Source organism: Antechinus flavipes, chromosome 1, assembly GCF_016432865.1.
Source record: "Antechinus flavipes isolate AdamAnt ecotype Samford, QLD, Australia chromosome 1, AdamAnt_v2, whole genome shotgun sequence".
Lineage (NCBI taxonomy): Eukaryota > Metazoa > Chordata > Mammalia > Dasyuromorphia > Dasyuridae > Antechinus > Antechinus flavipes.
This window is the reverse complement of record NC_067398.1, coordinates 558,506,791-558,524,749: the sequence shown is the minus strand read 5'-3', so window position 1 is coordinate 558,524,749 and position 17,959 is coordinate 558,506,791. Positions and strand designations below refer to the sequence as shown.

Below are 17,959 nucleotides of genomic sequence, written 5' to 3'. Positions count from 1 at the left end.
ACCATGCTAGCATTGCATTGCTGAGGATAGCAAAGTCTTGCTGAGAAAACCCATAGACAGTATTGTCCTCGGATACTAACCTGTGATCTTGAGCAGGTCATTTAACTCTGTTGGCCTCAGTTTTTTAATCCATAAAATGGGAGTAATAATAGCAGTACTTACTTCCCAGCGTTGTAAAAATAAAATGAAAAAATGTTTTAACAAACTCTTTTTGCCTTTTGCAAACCTCAAGGCAATATATAAATGCTACCTATTGCATTATTATTATTACAAATGAGGAAACTAAGGTCCTGAAAAGTTAGTCATTGACTCATCACATAGTTACTACTGAGGCAATTAAGTGGCAAGGGAATAGAGTATTGTACCTGGAGTCAAGAAGACCTGAGTTCAAATCTATATTCAGACATTTATTAGATGTGTGACTTTGGGCAAGTCCTTTAACTCCATTGTCTTCAGTTTCCCCAATTGTAAAATTGTCCACCTCCCAGAATTATTGTGAAGATCAAATTAGATAATAGGCCTTTATTACAGTGCCTAGCACACAATAGATACTTAACAAATGGCTTTTTCCTTCCTTTCTACTTAGTACTGGAACTCAGGTATTCTAATTCTCAGGTCAGTGTTACTATTCCACCCTGACTCAAAACTAGATCAAATATGGTGCACAGAGTGGAGGTTTTTATTTCTTTATGTATATGTATGTGTATGTATTTTTCAGGTGATAACATCCAGTTAAATGTCTTTAATTTTAATTATTTAATCCAACAAATAAGAGGTAACAGAATACTGCTATTAAGTAGAGATGCTCATAATTAAGATTCAGGAATGAGTTTCTGATATATATGGTTACATTGAGAGCATTGATTTTTTTGGACTATATCCATTTTATAGACCACAAATGTTTTAAAATTTCACTCTGTTTATCCTTCCCTCCCCTCTCCTTCACACCCCCAACACATTATAATGCCTCTGGGAGGTAGCCTGGTAACTTAAAGAAGAAAACTTCTATATTGTAATTAGTGAGTATAAAAACAAAGCCCCGAAGATTATTCTTGAGTAGACCTGGGATATTTTGGTGGAATTGAGATAGAGAAGGGAAAAACAAAAGAAACAGTTCATCATTGCTTGATATTTTAGGTAGTCCTCCCCAAAATACAAAATAACACAATATACATTTGTTAAGCACCTACTATGTGTCAATCATTGTGCAATGAGATTACAAATGAGAAAAAGAAAGAATCTCTGCTCTCAGGGAGTTTACAATCTAATGGGGAAGACAATACAAAAGGAAGCTGAAAAGTATGGATGAGAATGGAGGTAAAAAGTATCTATTTGGGGCAGGAGCATGATGATGATAGAATTGACTCCAAGTACAACTGTTAGGAAAGGAAGAGTTACTTGACTGGACTTCTGAATACTCTCTAAATTCTAGCTTTTCAAGGGATTTTTGCTCCCACTTTCACTGGGACAGAAGCTACTATCACTCTGATGAGGGTAGAGCTGATGAAATTTGAGTTTCAAAACTGAAAAAAATCCCTCTATATACATAAAACTCCTTTACAAAATTTCTTTATAATGCAAATATTGAGACAGAGGTCTACAGGTAGTGATGAAAGACTTTTTTTTTGGCCAATTGACATGTCTTATATAAGCCTGGCTTTCACCAACTTTTTATACCTCAAATAGGTTACAGGGATACACAGGTAAGCTTCACTCATTTGTCTTATGGCAATCTTGGTCTGCTATAGACCTTTTTTTTTAAAAAAAAAAAATTTTTTTTTTTTTAAACTCCTCACTAGATCTAACTCCACAGTAGATTTATGTATATATATTCTTCTTACTCAGTGCACTCTTTTGTTAACTGTTATCTACATGGACAAGAGACAGGAGGATTTAAAAAGTATATTAAGACATAACTATCAATAACCTGCATCAACATAGATGAATTCAGATGAAATGACAGCTATCTGGAATTGGATAAAAAGTTTGGATTCCATCTTTTGTTATCTCTTTCTTATCTCCTCTCATTTCTTATACCAGGAATAGAAGTATGATGAACTTAGAGAAAGAATGGATCATACAGAATAATTTACAGGCAGTGTGATATAAAGGGATGAGTGCCTTACCTGGATTCAGGAGACATGGATTCCTATACCAGCTCTGACATTTACTAGCTATATTTAAGGAAGTTAATTCCTCTCTTTTCCAATTTCCTTTTATATGTTGTCTTTCTCCACTAGAATATAAGACTCTTGATGATAAGGATTATCTTCCTTTCTACTTCTATTTATATTTTCAGAATTTAGTTTACAGTGTCTGGCAGATAGTAAGCGTTTAACAAATACTTATTGACTGACCTTTCTGAGTATTAATTTTCTCATCTATAAAATGGGGATAGTTTCCATCCAGACCAAGGTTCTTAAACTTTTTCTACTTGTGACTACTTTTTGCCCAAGCAATTTTTATGAAACCTCAGGTATAAAAGTATATGAAATAGGTATACAAATTAAACATTTGCTGATAATAAATCATAAAGAAAGTTATTTTAAAGCAATTCTTTTTTATACATATAATTTTACTATTTATTAAAGATGAAAGCAAATTTGTATACTAATGAGTTGGATGTGCTTCTTTATTTTTACATAAAGAATCACATTTTGGCAGAATATTTGATACCTTTTACTGCTGTTAAATTTTTCAAGACCCTCCACATTCACTTGGCACACCCCATATGGGGTCATGACCCACAATTTGAGAAGCTTTGACCTATACAACTTTCCCCCCAGGGTTGTAATGAGGAAATCATATTGTACATTAGTATAGAAATGTGAGCTATTATTTTAATTAACAAATATTTACTGAAGTTTTCTCTGTTTAAGACAATTCCTTTCTCTTTCTTCCCTCTGTTCTCTTACCAATATACAAATATACTTTGGAAAAGTATAGACTGAAAAGACTGTAAGGATTATATCTCTTTGTCATTGTAAATTCATTATATTTTGATATCTCAGGATTTTTAGAAATAAGAGTAAGTCATCTATAAATAGAGTTATTCTCTTTTTGTTAATGTTCATCCTTATTCTGGATAGTATTGTTCTTGAAAGCACCTTTTTCTATTAGAATATTTAATTTAATAATTATAAATTCAACTACTTGACATTGTTCATCTGCAGATATGTCCTCCAGCTACCAGTTGCTCAAACTTCAAAATGGTTTGTTTGGAGGTTTTTTATCCTTTTCTGAAAACTGCTTTCTAAATCTTGTCCTGAGAATAAGGAAGCAGTATGTAGAAAGTGTAGAGGCAGATTGAATCATGTAAAGAAGAACTTTCTAACAGTGCTAATCAAAATTAGGATGAGATAACTCAGGAAGCAGTAATCTATAAATGAAGCTTTAAAAGATAACTTTTTTGTTGTTCAGTTGTTTCAATCATGTCCAACTCTTTATGACCCCATTTGGGGTTTTCTTGGTAAAGATACTGAAGCAATTTGTCATTCTCTTTTCCAGCTTATTTTAGAGATGAAGAAACTGAGGCAAATAGGGTTAAGTGACTTGCCAAAAGTCACACAGCTGATAAGTGTTTGAGACCAGATTTGAACACAAGGACTATAAATCTTCCTGATTCATCGTGGTACTCTTATCTACTTCAATTTCCAGCTGTTCAGTAGATCACTAAAGATATAGAAATGAAGGAAGATTAATCAGTTGTTAGGGATGTTATAGAAAGGATTTTTGTTGAGATATGGATCGGACTAGTCAATTCCGAAGGTTCATTCCAACTCTCAAAGCTTATGATCCTGTATTTTCCAACCCTTGATTTTTCTGTTTCTAGGCTGTATCCAGTAAGGATTGTCCTGAATGTGCAGCATCACTAATACTGACATTGTTGTGCCACAGTTTCCCTACATTGTCCTACCTCAGTTTCCCTAAATTGTTCTACTTCAGTTTACCTGTATTGTTCTGCCTCAATCCCCCTGATTGCAACCCCTGCCTCCTTCCTATTAGGACTGATAACTTAGGGTTGGCTACTCTAGGGTCATAAATTGTAAATGTTTAATCTCAGATTCTAGCTCCTAAGTCCTCCTAAGTTATCAAGAATTTATGGTCCTCACCCCTCCAACCTGTCAGAACTGGATTTATGGTCCATTCCTGGAAATTACCACACACCAGCGCTCACTCTACTCCCCTTTCTGCCTCTGTGTCCTCTGATAGCTAGAGCCCTATAAAAATCCTTGGAATTTCACATGCTATGCTGAATTCTTTGAGATGAAAGTGCTGGGGGCAAAATGGATTTTATTCTGCCCCCAGACAGTCTCTTCCTCTCAAAAATTCAAGTAAAATATTAAAAACTCTCTAATCTCTATCTTGTCTCAGTTTCTCCAGCAATACAATTCAAGTATCATTTTAAAAGTTATGCTACTACACATGCATCTTCTAAGACTGACTAGAGAAAATAGATTCGTAATTTTTTTCATTCAAGAAAGCCCTCAAAGGGACATTACCACCAGGAGAAATAACAAATACCCATTGTAACTATTTTCTTCTTGGAATCTAGATGTTAAGTAATGTTACTTAGGAGATGGATTATTACTACAAGGATCATTAAATCTAGGGTATATTACAACATGATAAGGATGTTTTACAACATGCCAAATACAATGAAACTACAATTCTCTATAGAAGAAAAGGGGGCAACCCAGAATAAAGTGAGGATTAATAGTCTGGTCTTGCTTCTCATCAATCAGCAGAATGGCCTTGGGCAAATCATTTTATTTATTTGCTATTCAATTTATTACTCATGGAATGAAATTAGACTAATATCATTAAGATCACAGATCCCAGAAATTTAAAAATAGATGACACTTTTCATCAACTAGTCCAACACTTTCAAAAAAGCAGAAGAAACTTATTTTCTTAAGAAGAATTTAACATTATTGCAAGTTGAAGGAATACTTCTGAAAATCATGTGGTCCAACACCATTAAGAAGAAATGGGCTTATGCCCCAATTGATGCATGATCAAAAAATATGATCTGTGTCCAAAGGGCTATAAATTCATGCACATTCACTGATCTAACAACACCACTATGGGGCATGAATACTAAAAGGGATTTTTTAAAAAAGGAAAATGATCAATATGTACAAAAAATATTCATAGCAGCTCTTTTGAGGGCAAAAAACTCTGGAAATTGAGGGGATGTCCATAAATTGGGCTCAAAAAAACGTGGGATGTGTTTGTGATGGAATATTATTATTCTATGGGAAATGATGAGCATGATGCTTTCAGAAAAATAAAACAACACCTGGAAAATCCTCCATGAACTCAAGCAAAGTGAAGTATACTATATACAAAATAATAGCAATGTTCTGGGATGATCAGCTTTAAATGACTTTGCTGTTCTCAGTAGTACAATGATCCATGACTACTCTGAAGAATTTTTGATAAAAAATCTTATCCATACCCAGAAAAGGAATGATTGTATCTCAATACAGATCGAAGCATTCTTTTTTTTTTAATTTAATTTTTCTTGAGGGTTTTTATTTTTATTTGTGTGGGAAATCTGTTTTCTTTTACAACTTAACATGGAAATGTTTTGCATATAACTTTACATATGGTTTCTTAATTGTGGGTGGGGAGAGGGGAGAATCTAGAACTCAAAAATTTTAAAAACAAATGTAAAAAAAAATGTTGTTTTATATGTAACCGAAGGAAAAATAAATAAAATGCAAGAATAAAAGGGCTTGGAAATAGACAACTTTGGATGGAGAGTTATTCATTTCATCATATACTTTTTCAAAACTTGAAAAATTTTAAAAACTCCTCTCTAAAATTGATGCCTTTCTCTATTCCCCAAATTAAGCTTCATCTTGAAATTAATATTGCATATACTTGTCTATCTTATATCCATTCAATAGTAGGTAAATTCCTGAAGGGCAGAGACAACTTTGGTTTTGTCTTTCTATTTCCAGCTTCCAGTCCATTGCATAGGAAATGTAGAATTAAATTATCAATAGATAACTTTTCTGAAGGATAAAAATCATATTGCACTGTGTTCTTAGCGCAATTTATTGGGGGAAAAAAGTGAGAGTGTCTTCTCAAAAGGGCATTTTATTGCCCAAACTGATTGGCTTCTCCAGGAATTGGTGTGTTTTTCTAAAAGAATAAAGGAAAAACAGACACATTAAGGCAGCTACCAAGATAATTCGAGCATAAGATACCCCACTTCCCCCAATTGCATAAATACTTTTTGATTTGGCATCCATCCGTTTTGGAAAGCCCTCGGTAGATATCCAAAGCCGGGATATTCGGTTTACTGTGTTACCGGGAGAAAAGATGCTCTAGAAGGTGCGCTGTTCCTCCTCTTCCCCTACCCCTTTACCCTGCCCCAAGCAAAAAGCACATTATTCTTCCGATTCTTGGCTTCAGTCTTACCTCCAAGAATCACCAGCTCAAAGGGCGGAGCTACTTGGGCAGGGCTCAGGTGTAGCAAGGAACGGAAGGAGCTAAGCCAGGTCTGGCTAGTAGGCTAGGCGGGTCCGGGAGAGACTGTGGGAAGGGATCTGGACTGTCTTCGCGTCCGTGAGACTGCCAGGAGCAGGGGGAGGAGCTGGAAGAAGACTGGGCCAGAGTTCTGGATAGGTGGGGGAGGCGCGGCTCGACTGCTCCACCACGCCTTGGGTGTGTTCATTAAAAAAAAAAAAAAAAAAAAAAAAAAGACCAACGTAGAAGAAAAAGAAACCAGCCAGGTGTGGCTTCGCCTTTCCTGTGCCAGCGGGGAGGAGACTAACCCTCTGCCACCGACCAACACCAACACCAACACCCAACGCGTACCCAGTTTCTCTGCTCCAGCAACCATCCGAGAGCAACAACTTTTCCTCCTCTCTGGAAGCCAGCCCTCTTTACCACCACCACTGGGCGCTGCACCTTTCCCAAGCTCTACCCCTACCCCGGCCCGGCCCCACAGTGGGGTTTTCTTCTTGACTCTCTTTTGTTCTCTCTTCCTTACTTCGGCCCCGCAGTGTTGTCCAACTCTGCCCCCAGAGGGGCAGAGAAGAGAGAAAACCGGACTTAAACGAGCAGCTGTACGCTCCTGCGGGGGTCTTGGGGTACTGAGGGTTTTTTTTTTTTTTCCTTTTAATTGTTAAGCTCCTTTGGTTACTTTCTCGCCCGCACAACTTTTGCTTATGCCTCAGTCCTAAAATCGTTATATTGATTTTTGGCCAAGATGAGTTGCAACGGAGGATCCCATCCGAGGATCAACACCCTGGGTCGAATGACCCGTGCTGAATCCGGCCCGGACCTACGCTGTGAGATGTCCTACGGAGGAGGCGGCTTCGGAGGTGGCGGTGGCGGTGTCTGCGGCGTCGGTGGCGGCGGCGGGGGCGGTGTCTGCGGCGTCGGTGGCGGAGGCGGTGTCTGCGGCGTCAGTGGAGGTGGCGGTGTCTGCGGTGTCGGTGGCGGTGGTGGTGGCGTTTGCAGCGGGGGTTCCAACAACAAGATGTATCACATGCGGAGGTGTGCCGCGACTGACCAGAACTCCGATGGCTATTGGTGGGTAACCGCAGGGGCACACTCTGGCCCTTCCGTCGTTCTCAGGGGGCTGGTGTTGAGGGTTTCTGTGGGCTTAGCTACCTGTACCAAGAGAGGATCGAACATTTCCGCTTTTCCCAACCAGACAACTAGTTACCCAAAGGGCAAAAGTCTTTAAACTTCAAAAGAGCTTGATTTCATTCTTGTGGGTACTTTCTCCAAAGACCGACTTCTCGGTCATTTCCATATCTTAAGAGACGGATTTAAATGCCCTAATTTTAAAATATCAACTTCCTTCTTTACTTTTTTTTTTTAAAGGAAATTAAGAGGAGACCCAAAGCAGTAAAGCAAGGTTCACTTTTTCCTATAGGAAGCCAGCGGAGTTTCTGTACTCTGCTAGGGTGACTTGTGGGAATGGTGTGGGAGGCGAATGTATGTATTTCACCTACAAATTTAGAGGAGACTAGTTTGGTTGGGATTCCTTTGCTTTGCTCAGACACAGTGGGTGTTTAAAATTAAGAGGTACTACTACGGGGACACGATCTGGGAATCAGTCTTTTATTGTGGTTTAAAGAAGGAAGCCAAGGGGAAGAGGACTGGGGAACAGCTATCATTCATCCAGTCTGCCCCCATACTAAACTATTTGCGGTCTATAGTCGGGGGGAGGGGAAGGAGGAGAAAGGGGAGGACCTGGTGAGAAAAATGTGGTTTTGCCTCTGGGTTGTGTTTGGAGACGAGCTAGTCGGTTTCCTTTTTTGTCTTTGTTTCCCCAGGTACCTAGTTCAGTACCTGGCACTTAGTAGGCATTATTAAATGATTGTTAATTAGTTGCTTTGTTGGGAAAGCTAGATATTGACGTTAAAATCATACCGTCCTCCCCTAAAATAAGCACAGATTTTAAAAATCACTAAAGGAAAAGAGCTTTCCTGGATCCCCTGCCCCCCACCCCTTCAGTTTTAATGTTTGGATTTGGGGGATGGTAACCGGTTGCTAATCTGTCTGGTGCCTAGTCCCAATATAGCTCTAATTTAGTTCCATTATGCTCACGGAAAGCCCGAAGGAACCCCCCAGAGCGCTTTAGGCGGGGTCTCACCATCCCTTTTTTCCTGCAGAGCCAAAGTAGGAAATTTAGCTACTGACGAGTGTCTTCCTCGCCTATCTGCTGGGAATCCCTTCGTGGTCATCCCCATACTCTTATCCTCAACCCTGGGTTTGTCCAAAGAGCTTCTTCTCTTCCCAACTCCCCGAATAGTTCTGGAGTTATTCTCATCTCTTTTCCTGCCAGAAGGAGATGAAATGGAACTCATTCACAAGTTCAGAGATATGCAGCTGTGTTCAAATTAAGAGGGCCTCGAACCTGTAAGGGAAACCCCGAAGTCACCTGCACTTGTTTCTCCCTGGCCTAAGCCTCCAGATGTTTCGGAGCTCCGCTCTCGGAGGCTAGTTGCCCGGTATCTGTTGATAATTGACGTCCCACCCAGGGAAAGTGATCTTATATTCCCTTTTTCAGTATTGATGAAATCATAAGGAAAGAGGGAAATGCTTTAAATTGGTGAATAGGGTGCCTTTTGTTTGGTGCCATAGATCCTGTATCACCAAAGAAGTGTTTCCGGGATAGTAGTGATTCCCTAGCGATTGTGGAGAATTATTGAGATGGCTGTAAAAGGCAATGGATGGGTTGTTGTCCCTTTCCATCTACCTTCCCTGTTGTTAACTCCTGGAATATGGCGTCTGGTGACTCTGAGAGGGCCACTTCCAGAACCGGAGAGCCACGAAGAAGTCGGATTATATGTGAAGAAAGAGCTCATATAATGTGATTTTCGTGATCGGATTTCTCATGTGTTTCTTGGAGTGCAGAACTGTATTTTGTCAGTTTCTTCGATTTTATTAGCTTGAATCATCTATTTCTTTCTCCTCCTGTGCCTTAGGAAAAGGAGGATCTGGGGTGCTTTTGCACCTTGTAGTTAGCATTATGGCCTTAGGCTGGGGTGGAGCTGAACCTATCTGAAAAAACTCAAGATTTTTGGTTTGAAAGTAGTTTTTAAATTATCTGGATTATTAAAACTCTTAAACTGCTTCCCACTCGGGTCTAATTCTTTTCAAAGTAATTTGTTCTAGATATTTTTGTGGTTGCCTCAAGACTGTCAATCATCTTAAAACTATTCTTGTCTGAACGAAATCAACTGAAGGTTTTGTCAAAGAAAAAGAAGCCAAGCAACAAAGAATTGTAGATAGTATAATATTGATTATATAATTAAAAAAAAAAGAAATTCGACCACTTTAAAAGTCTTGCTCTTGCCCCTCCCCCATTTTCCCTTCATGTTAACTGTATTCAAGATAGACATTCTTTTTCTTTATGGATGAATTTGTACTAAGTCAAAATTTATATAGACGTTCTTGAAAGCCTTTCAATAAAGCAAGGTATTTGGCAAAGTTTTATTTCTTGAAAGACAGTGACTGTTTTAATTTGCTCCTCTAGAGCTAAAGCCCAGAAAATGCTTCTTTAAAAGGAAAAAATAGTCATTTAAATACAACATTTTGTCTTAGGGTACTAAAAATATTGTAGAAAAGGGCTGATTATTTATGTGTAAAATTCTTAATAATGACTAATAGCCTTTAGTAACTGAAAAAGTGTTGTGGATGATAATTCATATTTTTTAAATCCCTAAAATTTTATTTTCTTTTTTTCTTCTGTCTTCTACTTGTGAATTCCTTTACCAATAGCAAGACTTACATATTCTGTTGGAGAAAACAGACTTATATAAACATAACCTAATTTTCATACAACATTGTTATTTTACTCATTGGCATTGATTTTTCTTTATTAAAAAAGTGATACTTGTGGTGCTTGGTTTGAAGTCATTTGGTTCAATGTGCATACAATCACAGGCTTTATTTGACATGCATTAGCTTGCTCTCATTCTTTTAGATTGTGTAATATAATTTTCTTAGATCTGTTTCAACCTGAATTTCTGAGAGTACAGTGGTGATGGAAAATAAGAACAAATAATAACAAAGGCAATAGTAATGATAATTTTAACTTTTTATGTATAAAAATTTTATTCAGGACCTACTGTCATAAAAGTGAATATAGGCATTCACTTTTTTTTTTTTCTAGCAGTGGTAATGATTAGTACAAATTCAGCCTTTTATCTGTAAACAATGGCTTGCAAATTTGGGAAAGCTCACTAAAAGGGAAACTATGGTCTAAGTCCTTGGGTAAATGTAAAGTTAAATCATATAAATGGGAGTGGACCTTAATGTTGCTAATACTATATTTTCCAAGAAGTATCTATATCAGCCTTAGAAAATCCTTTAGAAAAAATTTCCCCTCTCTCTCCCCTAAAATAGTAAGTAATAACTTGGAGTTAGATGATCTAAATAGAGTTCTGAGTCTTACCTTGCAAGAGGATTATTTTCTTTGAACAAACTATATTCTCTCCTCCCTTGGAAAATTGTGAATTAAATACTTTGCAAATCATAAAACAAACTATTGTTTTTCTTAGGGCTTTTTCTGAGTATTCTTTGACACAAAATGTTTCTCTAAAAAACTATATATGTATAGTTCACATATGTGGCTTGTGCATGTATAAACCATTTTAAAAACCAAGGGCTGAATCTGTTAAACAGGCTATTATTAAAAACAAACACACTACAAGTTGTATAACTGAATTAAATTAGTGACTTTAAAAATAATGGATAGCTTGATCCCTTCCCCCAATTTGGTTAGTGTAGAAGCAACTGAAATACACTTTTCTTTCCATAATTAGTATAAAATAATTGCATTTTGCCTTCATTTAGTTTTCTAATGTTTTTCAGTTTTTTTTTTGTGTGTGTGTGTGTGAGACATCTGGGTTAAGTAACTTGCCCAGAGTCACATAGCTAGTAAGTGTTAAGGGTCTGAGGTCATATTTAAACGCAGATTCTCCTGACTCCAGAGCTAATGAGCTTTCCACTGTACTATGCTGCACCCTCTCTATCAGATTTTAAAGAGTATTCTTTTAAAAAAAATTTAAATGAAGGCATATTTAAGTAACAAATCCTTTTACTTCTTTGGATTGATTGGAGACTATGTGAACTACATATAATCATTTCTCTGCACCATGGTTTGACAGTGCATTATTATAGTGCTCAGTAAATCTTCATTTAACAAAAATTGGACTACACCTAGAAAATTCTACTTTGAATTCCATTTAAAATTGTGTTGTTTGAATATTTTATTCCATTGAATCAGAGTTAACATTGTTTTCATTAAAAGAATTCATAACTACGTGCAATGCATTTTTATCATAACAAAAACAAATTAATAAAGTAGATAGCAGGGCTAGGGGCAACTAAGTGACTAGTTGACTACACACTTATTAGCTCTGTGACCCTGGGCAAGTCACTTAACCCAATTGCCTTACAAAACAAAACAAACCAGCAAAAACACGCCCCCGTCCCCCCCTTCCCATCCCTCCCATTCCCCCTCCAAAAAAGTAAAGTGAAGAGATACTATCTAGACTAGACTGAAAGCCCAATCACATTTCTCCTGAAGGATTTGCCAAAAGATTAAAAGCAGAACAAAAGGGACTAGAGTTAATGATTGTTTTGCCCTATGTAGCTCTTTGATATTGCTTCTTTTAATTCCCTTAGTTTCAAAATCCTAAAGTATGTAAACTGTACTCAATGTTTCCTTTTAATATTAAAAATTAATTTTCTCTTTCTTAGCATGTTATTGCTTGGTGTATATATATCTATGTGTGTGTGTATGTATGTATGTCATTTAAGCTTATTTATGAGGCCCATAAGCATAATATATTAGAACCAGAAGTGGCGATATAGATCATACAGGTCCAACCTTCTAATTAAAATAAATTAAAAAAAAAAAAGAAACTGAAGTACAGAATGATTAGGTTACTAAAGTTTAGTCACCTAGCTAGCGGAATCATAGGATAGTAGATCCAGAACTAGAAGCAACCTTAGAGGTCATCTAGTTCAACTCTCTCATTTTTATAGATGAGAAAACCCAGACCCAGAAAAAGAGTTAATGAGATTTGTTTGCCTAAGATTATTCAGGTAGTGACAGAATCAGGATTCAAATAGAGGGCCTTTGACTCCAAGTTATTAACTCTTGTGTTAGCCTGTCTAGCTTTAGATCTTTGGACAGTCTCTTGAGTGCATAATTAAATGGAATAAATGAAGTCATAAACCATAATCAGGAGAAACTGAAGAATTTTAGGGCTCTAACTCCTGAACTACAAATACACAAGCAGTTTGATTTCATCTGTGGGTTCTCCATCCACTGATGCAGAGAAACAAACCCCTCTGTGTTTTCCTAGATGGTGTAATGAGTTGCGGTGGTCAAAACTATGTACCAACCCTTTCATGGTGAACATGTACCAATTACTAAATTGAAGCTCAAAATATATTTTAAAAGATCAGACCAGTTGTTGGCTTTTTGTTGTTGTTTTGAAAATAATGTGTTATCTAATATTAGTTTTAGCTCTTATTTACCTATCTTCCTTTGACTATATTTTTATTAAATATTTGATTTTTTAAAAAATCAATTTCATTCATTTATTCAGTTATCTACTACAACATCTACTCCTTTGGTCTATTTGACAGAAATGCAATTTGGCTTTAATATGGTGTTATACAAGCATAATAAATTATGGGCCAATTCTATCAAATGAGTTCCACCAGTGGCTTTCTCTTCAATATGTATGTAGTCTTATTGTTGCTCAGATTATTTAAATGTCTTGGGAAGAAAAGGAAAAAGAAGAAGAAAAAAAGAAGATGAAGAAGAAAAATTACTGATGCCTCAGTACCAAAATGCTGAGTTTTCAGGGTGGGGTTAAGGAGGGACTGGGTGTGACTTTAGATTTCTACCTCCCCAAAGTGGTAAGCTAACCAGTTTTTCCAGACTAGGAGGTTCTAGAAGGAATGTCTTTAAGAGTTTGAGGTTTGATTCTAAACTAGCCACTGCTGGATAGTAACATATTAGCCATTCTTTCCATTTTCTCCTTTTCTTTCACTGGGAAAAGGGCTCCCAATGGTCTTAGGGTTCAAAAACAGCAGTGATTTCAACTCAACTCAGTGAACTACAAATGTTAATTCTCAGTATTTCTTTTCTTAAGCATTTAGCAAAATATTTTTATTTAAACTTAAAAACTAGAGTTCAAGATTTGTTAACAAGCAACTCAATAAAACAAATCTTTCTAATATTCAGATAATTGATCACTTATTTCTTGGAATAGTCAATAAAATACCAATAGTTAATGAATGAAACATCTTATATCCTGTCATAACTTTAGGTCTTAAGAACTTAGAGAGTTCTTTATAATCTGATTCCAGTTCTCTTTTCTAGGTGCATTGTTCTGTCCTTCACAGAGTCTGAGTTCTAGCCAAACTGCTTCTCCAGTTCCAAGACTTGACATTTCATCTTCCATCTTTGTGCTTTTGTAAAGCTATTCCCAAATGTGTATAATGAATTCCTGTCTTCTAACTCATAGAAACCCATCTGCCTCCTAAAGCCTGTCCTGATTCCTCCAATAGCTGGTGCCCACTCCTATCCCCCCAGTTATTTTTTTGTTTCTTTTTTTAATGCATATCATTTTTTCTCCAACAAAAATGTTACTTTCTTAACAGGCTGAAAGACTAAAAATTAAAGTTGTATTTTCAAGTGTTTGGTTCTTGAGCATAAAATCCTTTCTTTTTAAAAAATTAATAAGCATTTATATTCTTTCTTTTATATCCCCACACTCCCAAGAAATAAAAGGAAAACCAAATCTCTATAATGAGTATTCAATAAGACAAAACGAAATGCTACATTGTCTGTATTCAGAAATGTATGTTTCATTCTGCATATCTAGTCTATCATCTCTCTCTGTCAGGAATTGAGTAGAATTCTTCATCATTGGTCCTCTGAGATCATGACTGATCATTGTGTTGATCAGAATTCTTAAGTCCTACATAATTCCTAATAATTTACTTGGCACAGTGTCTTACATATTCAATAAATATTTATTGGAGCAAGTAATGAATAGCACCTGAAAAAATTAGCTTATGTATAATTGTATAGGAAGGACTAGTGAAAAATGTAAATGTTTGAAAGCAATTTAGGTTCATGTGACAAAAGAAATGATCAGATATAGAAACCCTTATTTCATTTGTGTTGAAGTTGATAGGCTCTAGCAAATAATAATAGATAAAAATAAAGAAAACTCAATTTTCAGAGTACTCTTTTTTTTCTTGTTTTTGAAACCTTATCTAAATCCAGACACAGAATTTCTCTCTTTCATTATCTGAGTAAGTTTGGTGCTTGTAAATATTCTTGAGAGCCAGTTAGCAAAGGTCTCAAAGCTAAGCAGATCTGGGATTAAGTTTCAGATCTGACACAATGACTATGTGACCCTGGGCAAGTTACCTTAACTTTTTAGTTTTGTAGGCAGATCTCTAAGGTTATAAATTGCTGAGAAGATATGGCTCAAATTGATATGGGGAGTTTCCTCATTTGAAAATTACTTGAGCCATTGATATCACAGGCTTAGTTCCCATTCCTAGGTATTCTTAGAAAACTCCTGAAACTCCCAAATGACAGGCGTTTACTTACTGGGGAACCTTCCTAATGTTTTCATTTAGGATGGCCTTAAAATCACACATTAGGATGAAACTCAAAACAAAGCAAAACCCAGGCAAATGAAAGTGTCAAAAACATGTCAAGTGTAAGCATATATTTGTAGGGCTAATTATTGTGATCAGTCCTCTTCTTCAATTATCTGCTGCCCCTAAACCAAGATAAAGTATCAAGTTCCAAGCCATCATCAAATGGGGATTTATTCTTAGTGGAAGGGTATATTTTTTGAACTTTTAATTTTTTAAAATGGTAGGACTTTAGAAAGAGAATCATGAGGAACGTGCTTGTGAAAATTGCTTTGTGCTTTATAATTAAACAAATGTATTTTATTGGTTCTATTTTTCAAGAAAGTTATCATAGTGCCTTATGTGCTATACATTGTGATTATATCAATAAATATTTATCAAATGTATCTAACTTGTGAGTACTGTACTAGGCACTCAGTATGTAAAGAAATATGAGACCAGATTATCTGTATTTATGGGGTTTATGATAATTTGAGGCATAAAACATGTAGATAAAATAGAAATAATTGGAACAGACCAGAAATATCCACTCAACAGAGGAAAGATCCAGTTTTATGTTTAACTACTATCTAAAATGCTGTATGTTCCTCTTTAAAACAGTGATGTTTGATACCCCAAGTTGCTTTCTAAGACTTGTTCTGGCTGTGTTGATAAAAAAGCAAACTCATGCTTGGACCATGGTTTTAGTGTTTGGTAGCCATAATCCATGCCAAACACCTTACAAATATTATCTGTTTGATCCTCACAACAATCATAGGAGATAGGTGTTATTATTATCCCAATTATCTCAAACTGAGCCAGACAGATTAAATGACTTATTCAAGGTCACACAGCTATTATTAAGTAGCAGAACTTAAATTTGAACTCAGGTCTCTCTGACTCCAACCCAAGGCTCTATGCATTGTGCTACCTAATTGCTCTGTCAACTTAGATAGGACTAATTTTAAAATTAACTTAATATGCAGCTATCACTAAAGTAAAAATAAAATAAATGTTTCATTTAAAAATAGGATTTAAAGCTGTAAGGAATCTTCCATATACACTATCAAGTTCAGCTTCCTCACTTTACAGATGAAGAAACTGAGAAATTAAGATACTTATAGAAATACTGGGCTTTGGATTCCAAATCAGAAGTCTACTATTTCCACTACAGCCTATTGTAGTTACCAATATGTGAATTTTATTTTCTCAAACATAAGATTGATGCATTTAAAGGGAATAAAGTAAAAAAAGTACAAACTTTTGAAGCAATATAGACTCAGTGCTTCTGAAGTACTGAACAACCATATTCATGTTACTCATTTTCGTAAGTGGAAAAAGTACAATCATGGAACTTTGTTTAAACAAGTTTGAAGTGAACTTTTTTTTTAAAACACATATAGGGTGCTTGAAGTGTGAATCATTCATTTTTGTAAGCCTGAGGATAAAATAGAATTGAATTTTTAAAAGAACATTTTTTTTTTCCAAAGGGGGAAAAGTTATTTTCTTTAGAATAACTATTTAATGTAATTTTTAAAAAAAGTAATTAACATACTTTTTTTGTCTACTCAAATTAGTGAATTATTTTTCTTTTGATGTTAGGAAACAGTATGGTTTAGTGGAAAAGTCTCTGCAGATGGATCTATGTCAAAATTCCAGTTTTACTGTGGTCCTATAATCTAATGTATAACTTCCTGTTTCAAAATACAAAACAATAATGGATTTTAGATTTGTTTCTTCAATAGAACAGCTTGAAGATTTTATTTTATTACCTTTGTGGAACTTTCACACAAGTTCATTTTATCATTGCACAAAATTTAGTTTTAACGCTTATTTACATACATAATAAAGAAAAGGAAAAAAATTCAAAAGATATTAGTGCATTTGTGTGTTATGTAGTTTTGTTTCTGGAAAGCTTTGGGCATGGAGAAGGCATCAAATAGAATTTTTTGCATCCATGCAAAAATAATAGCATAGAAACTTTAGACATAGCTCCTAAGATTGTGAATTCCAATTGGGTAGATTTTTGTGGTAGCCATTTTTTGTACAGAGTAAGAATAAAGACTTTTTAAGACAGGGAAGGGATTTTTAAACATCATTTAGTCTAATCTCTTTTTTCTACAGTTGAGATTTGAGCTGAGAGAGGTAAAATCACTTGCTTATGGTCATTTAATAACTTATTACAGCCTGGAGTCTGAAACACAAGTGTCTTAACTATAACATAGAGATCATGCTATTCTCTGTAGCATCAGTTTATGTGGATGCTAAAAATTCTAATGCTCCATGGCTTCTTGATTCTAAGAAGCCATGTGTGTATGTATGTAAATGCATAAAAGGTTGATTGTTTTCTCCAAAGATTGAAGCTTTTGGTGCCCTTTATCAAAACCCCTCTTCCATATTCTTGATTTAATGTAATAGGCTCCAAGTTGTATATCTGGTTCCTTTTCTTACCTTGGGTTTGGGTTCCCTTTTCTCTATGCCATTCTTGGTATGCAGCCCAATGTTGGTATTCTTTAAGATAAATAAGTAATGCAGTTACCTTTTCATTTTTGCAATAGAACCATTCCTGAAAAATGTGAATATAACTGGAATTTTTGTAAATATGATCCTATTTTTTGGTGGACTTAGCGTTACATTTTCAGCAAAGTCCTCTCATATACTTCAGCTTTAGGTTTAATAACAATTTAGGTTACTTTCTCCTTCTTCTTACCTTCCCTTTCTACCGCTAATCCCTTAAACCAGACAATTAATAGGGTGACCAAACTGAAGAAAACACAAACAGTTAAATGTGCTGAAGAGGGGTTAG

At 35.7% G+C, this 17,959-nt stretch overlaps 1 protein-coding gene across 2 annotated transcripts in view; it reads left to right on the top strand.

The window, feature by feature from the left end:
• The first annotated feature begins 7,222 nt into the window (after positions 1-7,222).
• DSP (desmoplakin) overlaps positions 7,223-17,959 on the top strand; it is a 47,919-nt gene continuing 37,182 nt past the window's right edge. For both annotated transcript variants that reach the window (XM_051970722.1, XM_051970721.1), the window contains exon 1: positions 7,223-7,551. In XM_051970722.1, the coding sequence (XP_051826682.1) occupies positions 7,226-7,551 (326 nt within the window). In that variant the 5' untranslated portion in view covers positions 7,223-7,225. The remainder of the gene's footprint in view (positions 7,552-17,959) is intronic.